The 22,279-nt window shown below is 38.7% G+C and overlaps 1 protein-coding gene across 2 annotated transcripts; it reads left to right on the top strand.

Annotated features, from left to right (window-relative positions):
* Positions 1-1,356: 1,356 nt before the first annotated feature.
* Positions 1,357-21,131, top strand: LOC107802321 (uncharacterized). Of its 2 annotated transcripts, XM_075217724.1 has the most exons (13): positions 1,357-1,530; positions 1,622-1,684; positions 1,751-1,921; positions 2,952-3,083; positions 6,582-6,739; positions 10,191-10,262; positions 17,728-17,853; positions 18,848-19,015; positions 19,172-19,240; positions 20,032-20,133; positions 20,409-20,579; positions 20,660-20,739; positions 20,890-21,131. In XM_075217724.1, the coding sequence occupies exons 1-13, from the start codon at positions 1,500-1,502 to the stop codon at positions 20,957-20,959; spliced, it is 1,413 nt and encodes a 470-aa protein (XP_075073825.1). In that variant the 5' UTR covers positions 1,357-1,499; the 3' UTR covers positions 20,960-21,131. The 2 variants fall into 2 exon arrangements, with proteins under 2 accessions (XP_075073825.1, XP_075073826.1); XM_075217725.1 differs by lacking the exon at positions 10,191-10,262 and having other exon boundaries at positions 6,582-6,721.
* The last annotated feature ends 1,148 nt before the right edge of the window (positions 21,132-22,279 follow it).

Raw genomic sequence — 22,279 nt, 5'->3', positions numbered from 1 at the left:
TGATGAACACCATATGCATGTTCCTCTTCCTCCCCTGGTACTGCTCCATCAACCTTCTCACAAGATGAACCACCCCGGCATGAAACCGAACTGATTCTTCGAAATAAACACACTACTCCTCACCCTTCTCTCCACCACCCCATCCCCTACCCACCCCCACACTTTCATAGTGTGACTCAATAGCTTAGTACCCTTGCAGTTATTACAATTTTGGATATGACCCCTATTCTTGTACAACGAGACCATCAAACTCCACCACCATTCATCGGGCATTTTTTTAGCCCTAAAAATGACATTAAAAAGTCTAGTAAACCATTCCAAGCCTACCCATCCCAAAGATTATTCATAACCTTAGAGAAACGTCTTTATTTGTTCTTGATTTTAATAAAGTTTTACCATAATGAAATAAATATAGACCTTATTGACATGTGAAATCCGCTTATTCAAGAGGTTGGAGTTTCTTGAAGTCAAGGACAAATACTAACAAAGGGTATGAATAAGGGTTGAAATATCTCGTATGGTAAATAAGTAAGAGCCCGTTTGGACATAAGAAACTTTTTTGACAATTTTTTTAAAAAACTGTGTTTGGTTATCATAATCTTACAATTTTTCTATTCTCACTTCAAAATGCATTTTTAAATTTGAAAAACTAGTGAGAACCAATTTTTTAATTAAAAATGGGAAGGTTGCTAGTTTTTAGTTGCAAAACAAGTTGCTAAAAAGACATCTAAATATGTTGAAAAAATTATAACCAAACACAACTTCATCTTCAATTCAAATTTTAATAAAATTCTGAATTTGAAATTTCTTCTTGGATTTCATGTCCAAACGCACTAAATTTAGTGCTACCGGGAAAAAAAAATGAGCACCATAAGGGGTCGTTTGGTAGGAGGTATTAGAAAAAATAATGCAAGCATCAGCTTTATGCATTACTAATACCTTGTTTGGTACATTTTTTCAACTTGTGTATAACTAATACTTGTATTAGTTATACTTCATACTTGACATTATCCTATGCACAAGTAATGCATAGAAAACCATGACATTAGTAATACCAAGGCTTTAATGCATGCGTTAGCATGGTTAAAGACAAAATTATCCTTAAAGTCTCTTAAAGCTACAAAATATGGAGGGCATTTTTGTAAGCAACTATTTTTCTTAAAAATTATGCAATGCATTATAATTTTAATACACCACACCAAGCAGTAGATAAGAAATAATATTTGGCTTGCATTACTAATCCATGCATTACTAATACACGTTACTCTGCACTATTCTTAGTTATACCGACTTATTGGTCGCATTTCATACCCGACTTATAAATCGTATTTACAATCGCGGTTTTCATGCTACGGTCTACGGGTAAAACCCCGAAAGATATATTGGGTTGACTCGAATTCAAACGGGGGACCAACTGCTTTAAATACAGCAAAACCCTTGTTCTACATAAACCCCAGAAGCTTCTGCCGAAGCCCAAAGTTTTCTCCCTGTCTTCAGTTATGGCTCCTGATGCTGCTGATGCGCTTGCAGGTTTAATTCTTTCACTCTTTGCTTTTCTTGAAAATTTTCAAATAACGTAAGCATGTTATTAACAAATAGATCTTTGATATTGTTTGAGCAGTTAGAGAAAAGGTTATGAAGTTGCTGAATGCTGCTTGTTCAGGGAACATTGCGCTTTTCAAGAGTAAGTTTTCAAGGTTATTTTTGGATTTCAGTTTCTGCTATATGGTAATGATGATTGTGGAAACAGATTTGGCAAAGCAACTGGATGATGGGAAAGGGTTGGCCGGGACGGTGGCGGATGTGAAGGATGCTAACAAAAGAGGGGCATTAATTTTTGCTGCTAGAGAAGGCCAGACTGCGTTCTGCGAGTTCTTGGTGGAAGAGTTGAAGCTTGATGTCAATACAAAAGATGAAGAAGGTAATTTGCACTATTAAACTTATCTTCGTTCATCATTATGTGTGCAGGACCTAATTGAATTGGCTCTATTTTTTTTGTCCTGATTGAAACTTGAGGTTTTTTTTTCCTCTTTAAGGTTTGATCGTAAGATGCACCCAAGGGTGTGGCCTAATGTATATAAATGTAGAATATTCTAGGTACAAAATTCAGAATTATGTACCTTGGTTCAGGTACCCTGCATTCATGTTGCTGACTATGTATTTTCTTAGGCACTGTTTGGTTATAAGCGTGCTTCATATTTCAGGAGCCCAAATTCTTATTGCGAAAGAAAAGTTTAAAATTTAAGCAGCCTTTTATTTGGTTCAACTTTGATTTGAGAGAGCACTGTTTGGATGCTTTCTTATGTGTTAGAAGAAAAAGCTGTGCATCATTTTTGGATCTACTTGGCATCAAAGCATTTTGGTGGAGTTGCACCATTTGAAATTAAATGTTTTCTTTGTTCCTCCAAATATTGGACAATGTTGTCGTGCCTAAGTGCGGACAATTCAAATCTTTAAGTTTAATCTTTCAATCTTTCAAGAGAATGATATGATAGACGAAGATGTGGCACATGTAACTAAAGTGGATATGAAGATGCCTAATAAAATGAAAGGCAAGTTCTACAGAATTGTTGTGAGACCGATAATATTATATGAGAGTGAATATCGAACTGAATACCTAATAAAATGAAAGGCAAATTCTACAGAATTGTTGTGAGAACATGAGACCGATAATATTATATGAGAGTGAATATCGAACTGATGATGCACTCGATTTGTCAACAAGGCGTGTCATTAAAATGCCAACGGTAAATCGATGTGCAGTTGTACAAGATTAGACAAAATTAGAAATAACCAAATTATGCAAGTAGTACACGTCGATAATAAGATTGAGGCATATCGTGTTACTTATCCCAACTTATTTGAGATTGAGGCTCTTATTGATTGACTGATTGATCTGTGCTGAGAGTGATATTGCTGTATATTGCTTTGAATACGTTGTTTCTTCATAGGTGAGACTCCTGTTCTTCATGCTGCTCGTCAAGGACACACTGCTACTGTCCAGTACCTCATAGAACAAGGTGCTGATCCTGCAACACCTAGCGCTTCGGGGGCAACAGCTTTGCATCATGCTGCAGGAATGGGTAGGTTCTTCCTCTTCGTTAACAAAAGTAATTGAAGCTTCTACCTGTGTCTGGGAAAGAGTCCTCCGTTCATATACATGTAATTACTGTAACCTTGCGGCTCCGATGTAGTGAACCTTTTTATTGATAGAGTTTCTCTTTGACAAAATAGTCAACAAAATTTAAAATTTTGGTTGTTTAATATTAATTGATGGAACTTTTGGGGAAATAAGCTGTTTTGGATTTTAAGACAAAATTGTATTGAGAAGTGTCATATTATTGAATATGCAAATTTCCTTTTTACAAAGTTTACATTATTATTTGATGACTTAATAATAGCAGAGTTACCCATCTACTTAACCCTTGGTAGGCAGGTTTACTTGACATCTGTACTTAAGGCAGGCTATCTAGTAGATTAGTCGAAGAGTTGCACATACTGGCAGGCAACTACCGTGATTAAAAAATGAAGAACAGCTTGTAAGAAATAGCTATCAGTCTAAATCTGAAATTTTCATAGTAAAAAAGTGTTTTGAGACTCAAAATAACATGGCAGTCATAAAAGTAGAAAAGGACTTGAGATTGGGAGTAAAGTTGCAACTTCAGCAAAACAGAAGGCTAGAAAAATTAAATGACACTGTATAGCTGCTTTGAAAATATATATTTTTTGTATATATACATATTTGTATGTTATATACAAATTTTATACACTTTTGCGGCTACCGGATGTAAATAGTTTCGGCTGCGGGCTAAAAGTGATCTTTGCCCGAAAAATTTCCCCATTGTGTATTAACACCAATTGAAGAAGATTTGAATGTAATGAGATTGTACACCTGAAAAAGTTAGTAGCCAGAAAGCAAACGACATGCTAGGGTTAGTGTAGACTTGATTCTATATTGTGACTTGCATTATTGAATAAGTGATTACCATATAGTTGATTGAATAGAAGTACAGTTCTATCGGAAGTAATAAAGGATTGTAAGTTCAAAGTTGTGCCCTGACCCATTACTTAAGGAAATATGTGTAGAGGAGCTTTCTTTCTGTACAGTCTCTCGATATGGAATCAGTGATTATCAAACAGGTAATTGAACGGAACAAGAGTTCTAATCGAAGTAACAAGGGAGACTATAATTTGCGGCCCCTCTTACTAAAGGAATTTTTTTTAGAGGGGCTTTCCTTGTTAAATCTGTACCCTTCCCAGGTAGCCTGCATATTGCACGCATAAGCGTAGACCTTCGTCATGGTTGCTCCAATTGAAATAGGAACCACAAGGTAATGATCTAAGTTCTATGTCCGCCAAAAAGGCAATTAACACTCTGCTTTTTTGAATCCAATACTTATTTGAGCAGATCAGCTGTAGCGTTATGCATTGGCTTCAAAATTTTTAGCTGTCTTATACAAGAAGAGTCAGTTGAACTCCAAGCTGATGGCAAAGGACAGTGTAGGAGAACTTTTTGAGATTTTATGTGTGTGTGTATATATATATAGATACATGCACGTGTGTATTACATATACGTATATATCTGTTTATGTTAGGGCTAAGCCCTCTGTTTTTTTGCTGTCTACTGTGAGGAGAAAATGGAAGAACGGGTCAAAAGGTCCAGCAGACAATCTGAAGGGCTGTTGTAAAAATTAAGGAAATAAAGGGAGGAAGAAACTGGCATTAACTCTGGAAAGGCAATGCTTCTAAGACTTGGATACTACATAGATGCCAGGTGCTAGAAATATGGGTTCTTGATGGTTTCTCCTCAACAATTTTGGCTCCAAAAATTGACCTCAAATTAGTTTTCCATCGGTAAACGGCATGAAAACCCGAAAGGGAGCCTTGGAGCAACGGTAAAGTTGTCTCCGTGTGACCTATATGTCACGGGTTTGAGCCATAGAATCAACCGCTAATGCTTGCGTTAGGGTAGGTTACCTACATCACGCCCCTTGGGGTGCGGCCTTTCCCAGACCCTGCGTAAATTAGGGATGCTTTATGCAGCGGGCTGCCCCTTTTTTAAATGACATGAAAGCCCACTAGAATCTACAGAATTTTTAATTTGAGCAAGTTTTGAGGAGTAAGAACTAAACACTCATCAAGTTTTGACCTTTCTCGCTTCATTCTCCTTTTCTTTCCTTTCTTTCTTTCTGCCACATGCTACATCTTTTATTCTCAAGTTATGACTTCAAATGACCCTAGATTGCTAGAGCTTCAAAGAACTGGCATTACTAAAAAGGTTATCTGATGTTGTAATATATGCAGGGTGACATTGAAGATGTAGTAAGGAAGCTACTGATTTTCATTCAAGTTAGGATGTAGTCAAAACTTCTGTGTCTCATTTGTTTCTTCTTCTCTACTGGTGAAAGAGTGTTTCGAAGAAGATCCATCTAAGTTAAACTCTATGAGAAACACAAAATTTGGGTTGTTGGTCATATAATTAGACTTCATGGTGTTTATTCGTGGTGTTTATAACAAACACATTATTAATCCTCTTCATCTTAAAATATCATAATTGGTAGAAAGAATCTCAAGCTGTTGAAGCTTGAAGGAAAGCAAGATCAGTTCTGCAGGCTGGAAAAAGTCCATATGCTCTTCTTCATTCTATAGGATGCATGTTCGTGCAATTATGTTTCTCCTAGATAAAACTTTCTTGTCTCTAAATGAAAATTCTAAATAGCTGGAATCTGAGAAAGTGGATCTAGCTATTTCAGTTGTGGTGTTCATTATATAGGATATTGCTGTTGTATTAATTTGCTCCCTCCATTTTGAATTTGAATTTGTTCATTTTACTGGACATGATGAATAAGAAGACATTTGAAGATAGCTGTTTCTTTATGCAAAATGAGGTAAGTCTTTTAGGCTAATACTTGGATTTTGTTATATGAATTATGAAAACTACAAGAAGTGTAAATGTCGGGTTTGAATTGAATTTTTGGGGTCATTAATAAATGATGCACAAAAGTTAATGAAGACATCAGAAAGGAGGCCCACGAGGAGAGAATGCGTGGCTGGAGAACAAGATTAAATATATAACTGAGGACTCGCTATTACAGAATTCACAAGGAGGCAGGCTGATAACCTGGGGATCTCTGCTGTAATTTGCTTAAAATCCATCATCAGCCTATCTGTTCTGCCATGTTTCTTTCACTTTATCATCACATATTCCTTTTCTCTTCTCTTCTAAGTAGTATGAATCCTAAATGGGGTATCAAGAACATAAGTACGTGTAAACGAAAAACTTGCAAATTCTCGTGAAAATATGTTTGCAGATTTATTTTCCTTTATTGCCACATAGCCTCTGAGTCAGGGATCAAATCATGTTCTAATGGATATCAGTAATCGAGAACTTAGTGTCAGCTTTTCTGTTCTCTATTGGTAAACAATGTGAGAAATCAGTCAACATGTCATGCCTTGTTGCTGTATTATTTTCCATAGTGGTATCTTGCATACTGTGATGTGTGTAGCTACATGCATTCTTCAATTTATTTATCCTTCTTTACGTAGAGTGACATTTTATTGTGCATATTATTTGTTTGCAGGACATGTTGAAGTGGTTAAATTCTTACTCTCAAAGGGCGTAGATGTTGATTCACAAAGTGGTGCTGGAACACCACTTATATGGGCTGCAGGTCTTGCCCAGGAAGACGCTGTTAAGGTTTTGCTGGAACATCATGCTAATGTGAGTGCTTCACTACCTGCTTAAACCCCCCCTTTTCCAAATTAAAATTACCAGCTATTATGTAACAGTTCTCTCGACCAAAGTGGAAAGCAGTTGTATGACTTATGTGCTTCCAGGTAGTTGGTTACTCTTCATCAGAGTATTATAACAGGGAGAGATCTTTTTTTCAGATATCACCATCACCCCTGTCGAAAAATGTTCACCCCCCCCCCCCACAAAAAAAAACCAAAAAAAAGATAGAGAAAAAGAAAAGAAGAGTCAAACCACACGTGAGGAGGCGTGTCGATAAATGATAGAAGTGTTATCTCTCTAACAACTTAAGCTTTTAGATGAGGTGGTTCCACAACCAAACAAATTCTTACCTACTTTTTTTGCACTGATGTGTTCAGTAAACGACCAATTAATAGATGTAGGGCTGTTACTTTCTCCTCTTGTTTTACTTATTTTCTTCCCTTTGCCAAACAGTGTAGATTTTCTGCTCCCAACCTCCTCAGGCTTCTATGTTCTCACCCCCTTCCCTCTTTCTTTTTCTGTTTTTGATAGGTATTGACTTCCACCATCTTCTTTCATGCTTTTCAGTTACACTTAGTTTTATATTGGTGTTTGTGTTACGACAATTTTTTTTTTACTGAAGAAGTTAGCTTAGATATAGTATATAAATTAACTTTTGATTGGTTGGTTCAGCTTAAGATAAACTTTTCTTTCATAAGTTTAACTTTAAGATAATTTTCTCAGTTCCCTTGTGTATTGCATACAACACCTGATTTGCATTTCTTACTCGTTAGAGGGAGCACATGGTGATAATGTGTGGGAAAACTCAAGTCCTTCTAGGTTCTGCTTCTTTTTTCTTCATCTTGATGCATTCATCTCTACTGCTGAGGATGGGTTTGCGGAGGGGGGTGAAGCTACTCTTTTCAAAAGTATAATTTCTATTTGTTCATATGACCTAAGGAAGAAGAAGAGGTCAGTACAAGGACGCCCCAGGATTAGGTGGGGCGCCTTAACTAAGGATAAAGCTAAAGAGTTGGAAGGAAGGTTATCGGCAATGGGAGCTTGGAGAAGTAGTGGGGACGCAAACACAATGTGGTCGACGACTGCGGACTGTATAAGAAAGGCGGCGAGAGAGGTGTTAGGGATATCTACGGGACACTATGGTGGACACAAAGGAGATTGGTGGTGGAATGCAGTTGTCCAAGGTAAAGTGGAAGCAAAGAAGGCGGCTTACCTAAGGTTAGTAGGGAGCACTGACGAGGAGGAGAAGAGAGAGAACAGTCAAAGGTATAAGGTAGCTAGGAAGGAGGCGAAGATGGCAGTGACAGAGGCTAAAACGACAGCTTTTGCTCGTCTGTATGAGGAGCTAAGGAACAAAGGTGGGGAGAAGAAGTTATTCCGACTCGCTAAGGCGAGAGAGAGGACAACTCGGGATCTGGACCAAGTGAGGTGCATAAAAGATGATGACGGCAAAGTTTTGATGGGAGATGACCAGATTAAGAGGAGGTGGCAGACCTACTTTCATAAACTTCTAAGTGAAGAAGGGGATCAGGATATTATACTTGGGGGATCGAGGAATGCCGACAGTCACCATGAAGTAAGTAATTGTAGGGACATTGAGATCGATGAAGTCATGGAGGCAATGCGTAGGATGAGAAGGGGCAGAGCTACCGGGCCAGACGAGATTCCGGTTGAACTGTGGAGGTGTGTGGGTCAAGCAGGCTTGGAATGGCTTACTGCATTGTTTAGTGTTATATTCAAGACTAATAGAATGCCTGAAGAGTGGAGGTGGAGTACAATGGTCCCGTTGTATAAGAACAAAGGTGATGTCCAGAGCTGTAACAACTATAGGGGCATCAAATTACTAAGTCATACCATGAAAGTTTGGGAGAGAGTGGTAGAAATGAGAGTGCGAAGGACGGTGTCTATTTCAGACAACCAGTTCGGGTTCATGCCGGGACGATCTACCACAGAAGCTATCCACCTTATTAGGAGGATGGTGGAACAGTACAGAGATAAGAAGAAGGATCTCCACATGGTGTTTATTGATCTGGAGAAAGCGTACGATAAGGTTCCTAGGAAGGTCTTATGGAGCTGCTTAGAGGATAAAGGGGTCCCGAGTAACTATATTAGGGTGATTAAAGACATGTATGATGGAGCTAAGACTCGGGTTAGGACAGTAGGAGGCGACTCTGAACACTTTCCAGTTATTACGGGATTGCACCAAGGGTCTGCGCTCAGCCCATTCCTATTTGCCATAGTGATGGATGCACTGACTCATCATATTCAAGGGGAGGTTCCATGGTGCATGCTATTTGCTGATGACATTATTCTAATTGACGAGACAAGAGGCGGCGTCAACGAGAGGCTAGAGATTTGGAGACATGCTCTTGAGTCTAAAGGTTTCAAGTTGAGTAGGACGAAGACGGAATACCTCGAGTGCAAATTTGGAGTTGAGCCGACAGAAGCGGGAGTTGAAGTGAGGCTTGACTCTCAAGTCATTCCCAAGAAAGATAGTTTCAAGTACCTTGGATCGGTTATTCAGGGGATCGGGGAGATTGACGAGGATGTCACACACCGTATAGGGGTGGGGTGGATGAAGTGGAGGTTAGCGTCGGGAGTTTTGTGTGACAAGAAAGTGCCACCGTTACTAAAAGGTAAGTTTTATAGAGCAGTAGTTAGGCCTGCCATGTTGTATGGAACTGAATGTTGGCCGGTAAAGAACTTACACACCCAGAAGATGAAAGTAGCAGAGATGAGGATGTTAAGGTGGATGTGCGGGCATACAAGGATGGATAAGATTAGGAATGCAGATATTCGAGAGAAGGTGGGTGTGGCCCCCATGGAGGACAAGATGCGGGAAGTAAGACTCAGATGGTTTGGGCACATTCAGAGGAGGAGCACTGATGCACCGGTGAGGAGGTGTGAGCGACTGGCTGTAGTGGGCACGCGGAGAGGTAGAGGGAGACCTAAGAAGTATTGGGGAGAGGTGATCAGACAGGACATGACACGACTTAGGATTACGGAGGACATGGCCCTTGATAGGGAATTATGGAGGTCGAGCATTAAGGTTGTAGGTTAGGGGAGAGGGTGAATATTTCTACAGCACAACTGAGAGAGACTATCTAGTTAGGAGTTAGACTAGGAATGTCAGTGGTCGTCTATTGATGCAGGGCTTTACCTTCTAGTTGTACTATACCAGCCATCTAATTCGTAGTTCGTATTTCGTATCTTGTATTTCATATTTCGTATCCCCTATATATTGTTGTTATTTTATTACGCATTTTTATGGTACTAATATATTATCTCCTATTGCTTTTTTTGAGCCGAGGGTCTCCTGGAAACAGCCTCTCTACCCTTCGGGGTAGGGGTAAGGTCTGCGTACATATTACCCTCCCCAGACCCCACTTGTGGGATTATACTGGGTCGTTGTTGTTGTTGTTGTTGTTGTTGTTAAGCACTATCTTAGCTCAAATAGGAAGGATTTTCTGTTCGTCTGGTATCAGCTGTAGCAGCCAATTCATTGCCTTGCGTGGAACTGTTAGTAAAGGTCAATAAAATTATATTTTCTCTGTTTCGCTATATGTACTTTAAATTGCTGAATCCCCAATTGAGCATCCTCAAGAAGCTGTGTTGCAGAAAACATGTGGTGCTGTTGTTTGATGCATAACATTCTGCTCTTTGCTATGTGTTGGAACCATGCAAATTTTGTGTTAGATCAAACCACAAGAAACTGCTTTGATCATACAAGAGCTAAACATATATGCTGCTATATTAAAGGACAGCCTGGTGCACTAAGCTCTCGCTATGCGCGGGTCCAGGGAAGGGCCAGACCACAAGGGTCCATCGTACGTAGGCTTACCCTGCATTTTTGCAAGAGACTATTTCCACGGCTCGAACCCGTGCCTCCTGGTCATACATGCTGCTATATTATCTTTTTAAATATTTTTTGAATAAATTGAAGGTTAAACATGCTTAAAAAGACAAAACAAGGCCTATAGAGATAACCGTAAAATGAAGAGTAAAAGTTGTGTTTTGACATGAAACACAACCGATTTTACTTGAGAACTCCTAAAACCTATTTTCAAACTTCAAATTCTAGATTTCAAGTTTGGAGTTTAAATAATGGGCCAATTTGATAAACAAACAATTATTTGAAACAATCTCCAAATACTGTTTTTGATATTTGGTCCAAAATCTACGGACAAACGGGTCCAAACCGCTAAAGATAAAAGGAAAAAATACTCCTTATTTCCCTCTTTGTTCTTTATTGGGTCAAAAACTTCAATCATGTAGAATCAAATTATTACCTGCATTGAATGAAGAAGGGTAGAGCCGTAGAGAAATGGGCGTTGTCCATCAAGTTTCTAACCTTGTGCCACTGCTCCTCAGGGATTTTTTTTTTGAGAAGGTAACATTTGTTGCATATATAGTAATTGTATCAAAACAGGTATGGTTAACCATAATTACAAGGGGTGGTATAGGAAGATTCTTAAGTCCTTACAAGGATCCTAAAACATCAACAAAAGATTCTGGATCTTCCATGTACTCTTGCTTACACCAAAAATAAAAAAGAGCTAAACAATGCATTTTCATCCTCTGGATTGTACTATGTCTATCTTCAAAACATCTTTGGTTTCTCTCTTTCCAAACAATCCACCAAATGCAATCTGGGACAATTTTCTATCTCTCTTTCTGGTTATGGGAGTTACCGAGTCTATTCCAGCATTCTAGAAGTTCAATAATGCTTCTTGGCATTACTCACATGATTCCTTTCAAGTTAATGAAAATCCTCCAAATTTGTTCTGTTATCTTGCAATGCAAAAAAAGATGGTTGAAAAAAAGATGGTTGATTGTCTCTGCCTCTTCTCCACATAAGTAGCATCTGGAGCATAGGTGGAAGCCCCTCTTGATAAGATTATCCTGAGTTAAGATTGCTTTTCTGGCTAGCAACCACGTGAAGCAAGCAACTTTGTATGGAATTTTGACTTTCCAAATTAGTTTCCAAGGCCAACTTCCAATCTGATTATTAGAGGTGTTGTATTCCTTATAGGCAGACTTGACTGAGAATTTACCTTGCTTATCCCTTTGCCAGAACATACAATCTTCAGGAGTGGATGTTCCTTTGAGTTGATCCAAGGTGTTGTAGAATTCTGTTAGCCTGACGATCTCCCAGTCATTGAATAATCTTCTATAGCTAAGGTTCCATCCGTGGTTTGACCATACATCTCCCACGGTTGCTTTTTGCTACTGGTTCAGACATCTTTGGAAAGTCTGTTTCAAAGGACATTGGCCTAGCCATGTGTCATCCTAGAAAGAGGTTTTTATTCCATTGCCCACCTTGAATCTGGATTTGTTTCTGAACTTTGGCCACAAGTTCCTGATTGATCTCCATAGACTGACACCATAAGGACTGGTTGTAGAGTTGGTAGTCCAATTGCTTTCCATTCCATACTTCACTCTAATGACATCTTTCCACAGTGAGTGCTCACTTGAAGCAAATCTCTAGAGCCATTTCATCATTAAGCTGTGGTTCTGAATTCTTAGATTCCTAATGCCCAGCCCCCTTCCTTCTTGCTGGTTACAAGTGAGTCTCAATTGACCAGGTGAATTTTGCCTTTGTCACTGTTGCCTTGCTAAAGAAAGTTCTTTCTTAATGCATCTATTGTTTTGACTATATTTGCCGAGATAGGAAATGGAGACATCATGTAAGTGGACAAGGCATCAAGTACATTATTGATTAGAACTAGTCTGCCCCTAAGGGAAAGATATTGGCTTTTCCAGTTAACTAGTTTCTTTTCACACTTCTCTATTACACCATTCCAAATTTCTTTTGACTTGCTCTTTGCTCCCAAAGGCATTCCAAGATACACGGAAGGAAGTTCTCCAATTTTCCCTCCCAGAATGTTAGCTAGGTATTGGATATCAGGGACCTCATTGACTAGATATAGATGACTCTTGCTTCAATTAATATGCAACCCATATATGACTTCAAATAGAATAAATAACACCCTCAGAATTTTCAGTTGGTCTCTATCAGCTTCACCGTCCTCTCTGGGATGAGAAGAAGCTGGGGAACCATTGATTAGGATGGAGAATTTGACAGTGCTTATGTAGAATTTGATCCAGTTGATCCATTTGCTTCCAAACCCCATCTTCTCCAAACTTCCAAGAGTTATTAAATGATCAAAAGCCTTCTGAATGTCTAGCTTACATAGGATGCCTGGGAGTTTGCTTTTGATCCTTGTGTCTACACATTCATTTGCTATAAGAATGACATCCATTATCTGTCTCCCTTTGATAAAAGGCCATCTGTTGAGCATCCACCAATTTGTGTACCACTTTCTTGAGTCTCTCAGTCAACAACTTAGAGATGATTTTGTAGATGCTACCTATTAGGCTGATGGGTCTAAAGTCTTTCAATTCCTTGGCACCCACCTTCTTAGGAATCAAAGCCACATAGGTGGCATTGAAGCTTTTTTCAAAAACACCTCTCTTATAAAAATTTTGAATAGCAGTAGTGACATCAGCATTGACTACCTCCCAACGGTGAGTGAAGAAAGCCATGGTATAGCCATCAGGGCCAGGAGCTTTATCCCAACACATGCTTGAACACTGCTCCATATCTCTTGGGCTTCAAACGGACTCTGTAGTATCTGGTTTTCTTCTGGAGTGATCATAGGACAAACTCTAAGGTTTCCATGGGGCCTCCATTCTTCTGACTCGGCGTAGAGGTTTTGATAGAATGAGATGATTTCCATCTTGATAACTACAGGATTTCGGATAGATTCACCTTCAATTCCTAACATGCCAATGTTGTTGTTCCTTTTATGAGCATTGACAGTTCTATGAAAGAACTTGGTATTATTATCTCCTTGTTTCAACCAAAGAGCTCTTGATCTCTGTTTCCATGCGACTTCTTCTTTTCTTGCAATCTCCTCAAATTCCACTGTTAATGTTGCTTTTGAGAGTATTTCATCTTCATTTAGAGTCCTGAGGTCCTGAATCTCATCTAATTCACTTAATTGAGAGAGGATGCTTCTGCATTTCTAGATTTCCTTGGATAGTTTTGCTCCACTCTCTGAATTTCCTTTAAGAGCCTTCGGCTTGAAGGCTATAGTGTTGTTAGGTCTTCCTTCACAGATGAAAGAGTCCTACCATTCTTTGACTCTCTCTTTGAAACCCTCTGTCTGCAGCCACCAATTTTCGAATTTGAAATAGGATTTGATAGGCTCCCAATTCCCACATTGAAGTAACAAAGGCGTGTGATCAGAAGTTACTCTATGCAAGGTTGATTGTTTGATACTCCCGAAGCCCTCATCCCAATCTTCAGAAATAAGAAATCTGTCTAGTCTAGCTGCAATGTCATGTCTGACTCCTTTCCTCCAAGTGAACTTACTTCCTAGTAGTTGTAGATCTACCAACTCCATATCCTCGATGAACTCAGCGAAGTCGGTCATTGATCTGGAGATTCTATTATAGTTTTTCTTCTCTAAAGGAAATCTAACTGTATTAAAGTCCCCACTACCACCCAGGGACCTGAGAACAAGCCTCTTGTTGCACCAATTTCCCACAAAACTTCTCTCTCTGCCCTATCATTAGGAGCATAAATACTGGTTAAGTGCCAAGACAAGTCCTGTGTTTTTCCAGTGAACTTACATGTGATAGAGTAGGAAGCCAAGCTGGTTGTCTCACCTTCCCATACCTTACCGTCCCACATCAGTAAAATGCCTCCCTGGTACCGCTAGCCTCTACTTGTGCAAATCTGCACCATCTATTGGCCCATAATTCTCTCACAGTATACATCTGCTTTCCAAGTGTTAATGCAGCTATTGATCAGTCTCCTCTTCCTTACCTTGTTCAAACCCCTCACATTCCATGATACAATGTTGACTTTCATTGATCTTGATTGATGTGGTAGCCCCCTCTGCTTCTGGTACCATTGCTTTTGAAATTGTTTCCGATGCCCAGGTTCTTTAGTTCTTTAGAGCCCTTAGTTTTAGGAGTTGTTGTCACCATTATTCCTGCAATACCCCTATGTGTTTGTCTTTTTTGATCGATCTTCATGAAGAGCTGTAAAGCCTCTTTTTCGCAACCATGGAAATCAACCCCAAATTCTTCACCAAGTTTGATGATGTTTTGGTGTACCCAGATAAGTGTATCAAAGTCAGGGTCCTTCTCAGGTTCTTGGGAGTGTGAATTCAATGGTTCAACCTCTTCAATTGCCCCTTCAGTATTTTCCTCCCCTTCTGTGTTTTTGCAAGGGTTGGAAACCTAGTGGGGAGCAATTTGGTTCTTCAGCAATGATCATGGCACTTTCCTTGTCAACTGGGTCTATCTGGGGTTCTTCAGTTCCTTCTTCTTCCTTTGATGTTGCCCTTTCTTCGATCAGATTTGACTCTGGTTCGCTGTTTGCAGCATGCAAAATTTTAGGAGGCAGAGAAATTGTTGATATCTCTTCAATTAGTGGGTCTGGTCTGTATTTACTAGAGGGTTCCAAATTGGGCTTGTCTTCTGAAATGACTTGGACCATGATATCTGGGCCCAAAGATAGCTTATTATGTAACATGGACCTTGTTTGTATGGGGTCATTTAAATTAAATGCCCCCTTACGTGTTAGGTCACGTGTAACTTCTGGAAACCTAGGCTGTAAGGCTTTTGAGCAACCCACGTGCCCCATCCCATCTCCATATTCTTGAGCCCCTCCCACTGCCAACATAGTCTACGATTACCCGCTGGTCCAAGGCCTTCATCTCTCTTCCTTCGCCGGAGGAAAATCTTACCGGCGACTCGCACCAGACTTGGATAGTGTAAGTAATTCCTTCGTTTTCAATGATTACTGCCTTAGGGATAAAATCCCCATCTCCTCTCACCTTCAATCTGGCCCATTTTAGGTGATTTAGGCTGTAAGGCTTTTGAGCAACCCACGTGCCCCATCCCATCTCCATATTCTTGAGCCCCTCCCACTGCCAACATAGTCTACGATTACCCGCTGGTCCAAGGCCTTCATCTCTCTTCCTTCGCCGGAGGAAAATCTTACCGGCGACTCGCACCAGACTTGGATAGTGTAAGTAATTCCTTCGTTTTCAATGATTACTGCCTTAGGGATAAAATCCCCATCTCCTCTCACCTTCAATCTGGCCCATTTTAGGTGATTTTTGAGTTACGTTTCTTCCTCAGTTTGAACCCAACCTCCACAGTGATTTCCAACCTCTTTGAAGACTTTCTGGGACCAAAGATGAAGTGGAAGTCCAACAAGTCTGATCCAAACATGTTCTATCTTCTCCATTTTTGATATAGAGTCCACTGTTGGCGACCACCAGTGGAGATGAAATTCATGAAACTTCCATATCCAGTTCCCTTTTAGCACATGTTCAGCAGTTTTTTTTTAGGAAAACTCAAATAGAAATTGATTTTAGCCCATCTCATAGATGTTTACCCCATGAGCTTGCTTCCAAGTGCTGTTGGCCCACCGCCGGATCTCCGAGAGGTTCGGGATGTCAGAAATCCTAACTGGAAGGCTACCCACCACGCTCCTGGAAAGGAGTTCATTTTGGACAGTGCTGGTTCCTCAAGAGATTTTGATAATGCCCTCTTTTTCATGCACGGAGGCCTTTTCCATTTCTCTGATTGTCCATTTGTTTCTTCTTATTGTGTCTGAATAAAGGAGTCCTTCCTCTGTATTCCTAGGGACAATTGTAACTGCCCTCTGGGCTCTGCTATTAATGAATCTTGATATTTTAACTGCAATGTCCAACCACCCTGTATTAAATGCCAATTCAGGTATAATAATAACAGATCTCCTTCTCTTTTGCATGTTTATAATACTTATATAGCGCCCATATTTGTTGAAGTTTCTCGAGCGGAAGAACTCAGAGAAGTGGTCTTGGGACTTCCATCTTCTCACTGAATTACCCTTCCGTTTCGAAGCTTCTGTTAGAGCATAGCATAACCATTCCATCGTCTTCTGGCGGAAGAAAGTCCTCCTGAATATGTTATGACCTCGTTCTGCCCAGTTATACCATGTCTCTAGATTCCTCCTTGATTATGTCGTATGATTTGGAACCTACAACAAAGTAAATTGCATTGTCATCCATGGTATTGCAGACTTGAGAAGAAGAAGAGAGTTTTGTTTTGCAGCTGAATGAAAAATGATTGAAAAATGGCCGGAAAAAAGCTTCCCGTCGCCGGAGAAAAGTAAAAGTGGTCGGAATCTAGAACTGCAAGGATGGATTCGGTCGGAAGAGGGTGCTGAAGAGGCTGTCCTGAAGAAAAAAGTTGAAAAGTTGCCCGGAGCAGGCTCACGCGCCTGCGCGTGGTGGAGTGCTCGCCGGCGCTTGGCCGTGCGTGGGAGATCCGATGTCGGAGCTGTTTGCACTTTGCAGGGGTAGGCTCGCGTCACTAGTGGCTCTCCGATGGTGTTTGTATGAACTCAGAATTCCAGGTTCTCAGGCTCCTCGGGGAGGAGTGCCTGAGAGCATATTTTTCAGTACTGTTTTAAAAGATATTTTTCTTGGCTTTAGCAGATTCCTCAGTATTAGTGGCTCTCCGATGGTAATAATTTTTTTTACAGCTGAAAAATCCCTTTTTTTTACAGCTCAGGGATTTTTCAGCTGTAAAAAAAATTATTACCAGCAAAAAAACATATTTTAACCGCAATTTCACAGGCGATGCAAGCCATTAGAAAAAGCAATATTACAATATAAAGTTCAGTAAAAAAATTGTTTGGGACTTAAAGTTAGGCTTCAGTTTTCAGGTTTATCAAATAGGCAATTTAAACATTTCTGTTCGGTGGATGGTCATCATTTTCAGCTTTATTATCTTGTTTCTATTTTGCTTTCTTTCCCTTTTGCCTTTCGGGAAAAATTGGTCCCCTGAAAATATGTATGGAACAAGTTTTGATCTCCTCTGCTTCTGACAGCAGTTCAACTACCTTTGCTTTGGATTTTCTATGTTGCATGGTTAAACGTGCCATCTGTCTACTCAAGGCTTAACTTGTTTTGTGCACCCTACAGGCAGGAGCTGATGTCAATGTTAGGGCTGGTGAAGCAACCCCTTTGCTCATTGCTGCTCATAATGGTAGTGCAGAAATTATTAAGTGCTTACTACAAGCTGGAGCTGATCCTAATGCTGCTGATGAGGTAACTGAAAAGAAAATTTAACAGAATATAATGTTCTTTGTTGTTTTCACATTTTTTGGAAGAAATTCTAAGGAATCCTTCTTCTTTCAATTGTTGGAAAGATGATTCCAAACGATTTAAGTTTCTTTTCGTTTGTTCTGTTTATCTGCAAGCACGTGTCAATTATATTCCTTATTATCACTTTCTAGTCTACTGCCCTCTAATTCTTTTTCAGATTTGTAATGAATATTTCGGTCCGGGAATCCAGATCTCTTGTAAAATCTCGGTACCTTATTCATCTGTTCCGAGGGATTACTGAAGTTGAAGAATATGGTCTTAAACCTGGACCTACAGCGAGAACTAATAATTTTAGGGTTATGGGTCACTGTAGTTATGTTGAGAAAAATAATTCTATTTTGACTCCATAATTATATTGTAAAATTTTTAATTCTGGGTTCCTCAAATAAATAGTTTGCAAATAAAATATATAACACAAGTTGTTGTATTAGAACACAATCCCTTAACTCCATTTAAACAAACATTTCACATTTCAAATATGTAAGATTGAGTTAACAAAAAACTGCATTCTGTTATGTCTGTGAAGCTTTTTTACAGCTTACCTTTTGCTGAAGGCTCAATTATCGGATGCCTTCTGGATTCATCATTAATTATGGTGAAAAATCAGCATCTATAAATGTAAAAGCTAGTGTATTACGTGAGATGCCACAACAGATGTGACTTGAAGGGGCCTGGAGTCTTCTTTCTGTCCTGGTCTACTGTATCTTCAACTTAGTAATATGTGATTCATTCTGATCAAATTTAGGGACCTGTTATCTTGTTATTTAACATATATTCGTATGGATTCCGTGGTATTCAGAATTTTCTCCTGGGTGAACACAGAACTTTAATCATGATTTTTTTTTATTTTGAACAAGTCATTGGAAAAAAATCAATTAGCAATTTCCACAAGGACTGTTAAACGAATACCGAAATATAACTTTTGCTACCTCTATAGGATGGTAACAAGCCAATACATGTTGCAGCTACAAGGGGCTGTCGGCCAGCTGTTGAAGCTTTGTTCGCAGTCACACCGCGGATTCAGAGCGTTCCAGAATGGAGTGTGGATGGACTCATTAAGTTTATGCAATCTGAGCCTATCCTATCTGAAACTAGGATAAACCAGGTACTTAATTTGTCCTTCTGTAAGATAAATCACAGCTGGTTTTGGTCTTCTTTAGGAGTTGCTTGCAAATATTGATATAGCTCTGTGACTATTTCCTTTACTTGTCTCATGCAAATTTCAGCTTCTTTTTCTTTGTCTACACTGTGATAATTGCAGGAAAGAACAGAAGCTGGGAGGGAACCAAGCAAGAGAGAAACTATTATTCCAAAGAAAGATTTACCCAAGGTCTGTTATTGTGGTAACTGTTATTTATGTGTGAATTTTTGGTCATCCCGTTATCAAATTGTAAGTGACAAGTATCTACTCCCTCCTGTTACATTTATTTAGATTTGCTTTTTGTATAATGTCAAGAGAATGGAATATTTTCACATGTTTTTCTAGTTTTGTCCTTACCATAATAGTAATCATTAACAGAAGTGAATAAGCTTATCGTGAAGGGTAGTTCTGGAACTAAAGTAAATCATTTGTGAAAATGGAACAAAATGAGCATATTTTCCCCTTATGTATATATTGTTTTCTGTTCTTGCATTTCTTCTGGTGAAGCACTCTTGAAGACAGATTGGAAATTCAATCATCGTGAATATGACAATATATCCGTGAAAGATGTAGGCAACAAATTGAATTTGCATGTGCAATTATATGTAGTAAAAAACATAATGATACTGCTTCTGAGGACAAGGGAATTCATGTCTTCAAGAAGTGCCAATGAACAATGTTGTGGGAACAGTTCAAGTTTTGCTTACGGTACTTGACACAGTGAAACATTTCCTTGGGCTGCAAAATGCATATTGTTTCTCTTATAGTCAGTGAAATCATACCGGCGATGTGGTACCAGACTCCCATTCCAGCTGACTTCAAATTGGAAAGAGGATCAATATCTTTTTATACTCTTTGTTTTTACTTGTATGCATCTCTTTCATTTGAAATATCTCAGCGTGGACACTATCCTTTGTTGGGGAAACAGTTTACAGAATAGTGCTAAATATCTTGCATCGGCATTATTAATTGATCTGCAGGTGACTCCTGAAGCAAAGAAGAAAGCTGCAGATGCGAAGGCGAGGGGAGATGAGGCATTTAAGAGGAAGGATTACACTACGGCTGTGGATGCTTATACACAGGTACTTGTTAGGCTTATTGGATTCCTCTTTAATATTCCCACCTCTCCCCCTCCCCCCTGTAAAACACATGCGAAAGGGAAAAAGAAAGCAGAAGATAATGATGAACGGATGTAATTATCCTCTTCACGGTGCAAGCATAAGGATTAGATTTTGACAATGGTCTGCTGGTGATAGTGTGTTTGAAGTCAGCTTACGGGGAAACTTGAAAATATTACTAAACCAGAAGTAAAACATTTCCTTACGGCGCTCGATTGTGTTCTGCTGATAATCTGCAGGCAATCGATTTTGATCCAACTGATGGCATTCTGTTTTCAAATAGAAGTCTTTGTTGGATCCGCTTGGGGCAAGCTGAACATGCTTTACGTGATGGCAAGGCCTGCAGACAACTTAGACCAGATTGGGCAAAAGCTTGTTTTCGGGAAGGCGCAGCTCTACGGCTATTGCAGGCATGCCCTTATCCTCCTGGAGTTAAATATTGCAAACTTATATAGCCATATTTTCTGATATTCTAATATTTCCTTCTCAGAGATTTGAAGACGCAGCCAATGCTTTCTATGAGGGCGTACAGATCGACCCTGAAAGTATGGAGCTCGCAACTGCTTTCAGGTATGCATGTTGAAACTCGAAGCTCTTTTTTTCAAAAGCAACTGTAGATGATATTTCTCTAGCATCATTTTATCGTAGAACCTTAGTCTAATGCAGTAGTTTCTATATCCAAACTTTTCTCATTGTTGTGAGGTACAAATTTGATTGCAGGGAAGCTGTTGAGGCTGGTAGAGAATTTCATGGCAAGAATAAGAAAAATTCTCAGTCATCCAGGAGTTAGTGGTGTTAAGAAAGTGCATAATGACTGGGTTTCTGCCGGAGCAAGTAGATAATTTTATCGGACATGCCCTTTTTTTTGGTAGTTTTAGAATGTATCATGTGATTTGTTCTGTTGCATCTTCAGAAATTTATACTCAATATAATTTCTCTTAAGTTTTGTGAGGTTCCTCCCACAGACCTCAAGTTTCCCTTTTAGTAATATTTTAAAATTTGATTTACTTCTGTTTATCCTTTTTAAGTGGAGGATCATGCTTGGCCTATACAAACTTTACAAGGAACAGTGCTATGTCCCAAGCTCCTTTATTTTCTCTCTCGAAGGTATAGGATACTATCCATTAATATTAGGCGTTTTGGCATGGTATAACAACATACCCATATAATTGACAGGAAATAGCCCTAGTTATAAATATTGGCAGGAAATAGCCCTAGTTATAAATATTGGCAGGAAATAGCCCTAGTTATAAACATTGGCATCAAATAGCCAATAAATGTATATCACAATAATAATATGTATATCACAATTTTTTTCTTCTTTGTTTATATCAACAGGTATATTAAAATTTTATTTTCATTCTTTATATATAAATAATATTATTCTGTGTATATCAATAATATAAAATTATATATATAGTTATTGCTGCTTTTATATCAATGTATATCACAATAAAAATATTATATTATTTATATATCACAGTGTATAGCACATCGGGCATGTGTATACCAAAATAGATATCATAAGTTTATTTTTCTTCTTTGTGTCTAACGAAAATTAATTTTCTTTGTATACTAGAATATTATTTGTTCCTACAATTATATTTATTATTTTTATATTTTAGAACTTGCTTAAACATGCTATATCAAAAATTTATTTTCCATTTTTGATCAATAATTAATAATTAGATTATTCACAGTGTATAACATAATAATAATGTGTATATCAAAAATATTTATTCAAATTTTATTTTCCTTCTTTGTATAACACATTTCAGATTGAAAACTCAAGTTCAAGACGACTCCACATGTGTATGAGTGTATCCCCTATTGTAACCCATGTATATTTCTGTGTACATTAGTGATATCTCATGTATATTATGTGTATCCGTGTATATCCATAAAAATTTGTGTCATATATACGATATACAATGAAATACACAAGCGTCCATAAAACAATTGTGTTGTATACACGATATACAAAGTGAAATACACAGACGTCCTTAAAATCTTTTGTGTAATATACACTGATGTACACGATATACAACGTGATATACACATTGCAATTGGATTTTTAGGTTTGATTTTTTACCTGAAACCAGTCTAAATC

This window comes from Nicotiana tabacum, chromosome 7, assembly GCF_000715075.1.
Source record: "Nicotiana tabacum cultivar K326 chromosome 7, ASM71507v2, whole genome shotgun sequence".
Lineage (NCBI taxonomy): Eukaryota > Viridiplantae > Streptophyta > Magnoliopsida > Solanales > Solanaceae > Nicotiana > Nicotiana tabacum.
Note: the sequence above shows the minus strand (reverse complement) of the source record. Positions and strands in the feature narration are given on the sequence as shown.

Bases quoted from the DNA above. Each gene is read 5' to 3' on its own strand.
- LOC107802321 (XM_075217724.1), top strand. From the start codon at position 1,500: ATGGCTCCTGATGCTGCTGATGCGCTTGCAG. The intron at 1,685-1,750 runs GTAAGTTTTCAA...TTGTGGAAACAG, and splicing joins GAACATTGCGCTTTTCAAGA to ATTTGGCAAAGCAACTGGAT. The intron at 6,740-10,190 runs GCTTAAACCCCC...TAGCTCAAATAG, and splicing joins ATGTGAGTGCTTCACTACCT to GAAGGATTTTCTGTTCGTCT.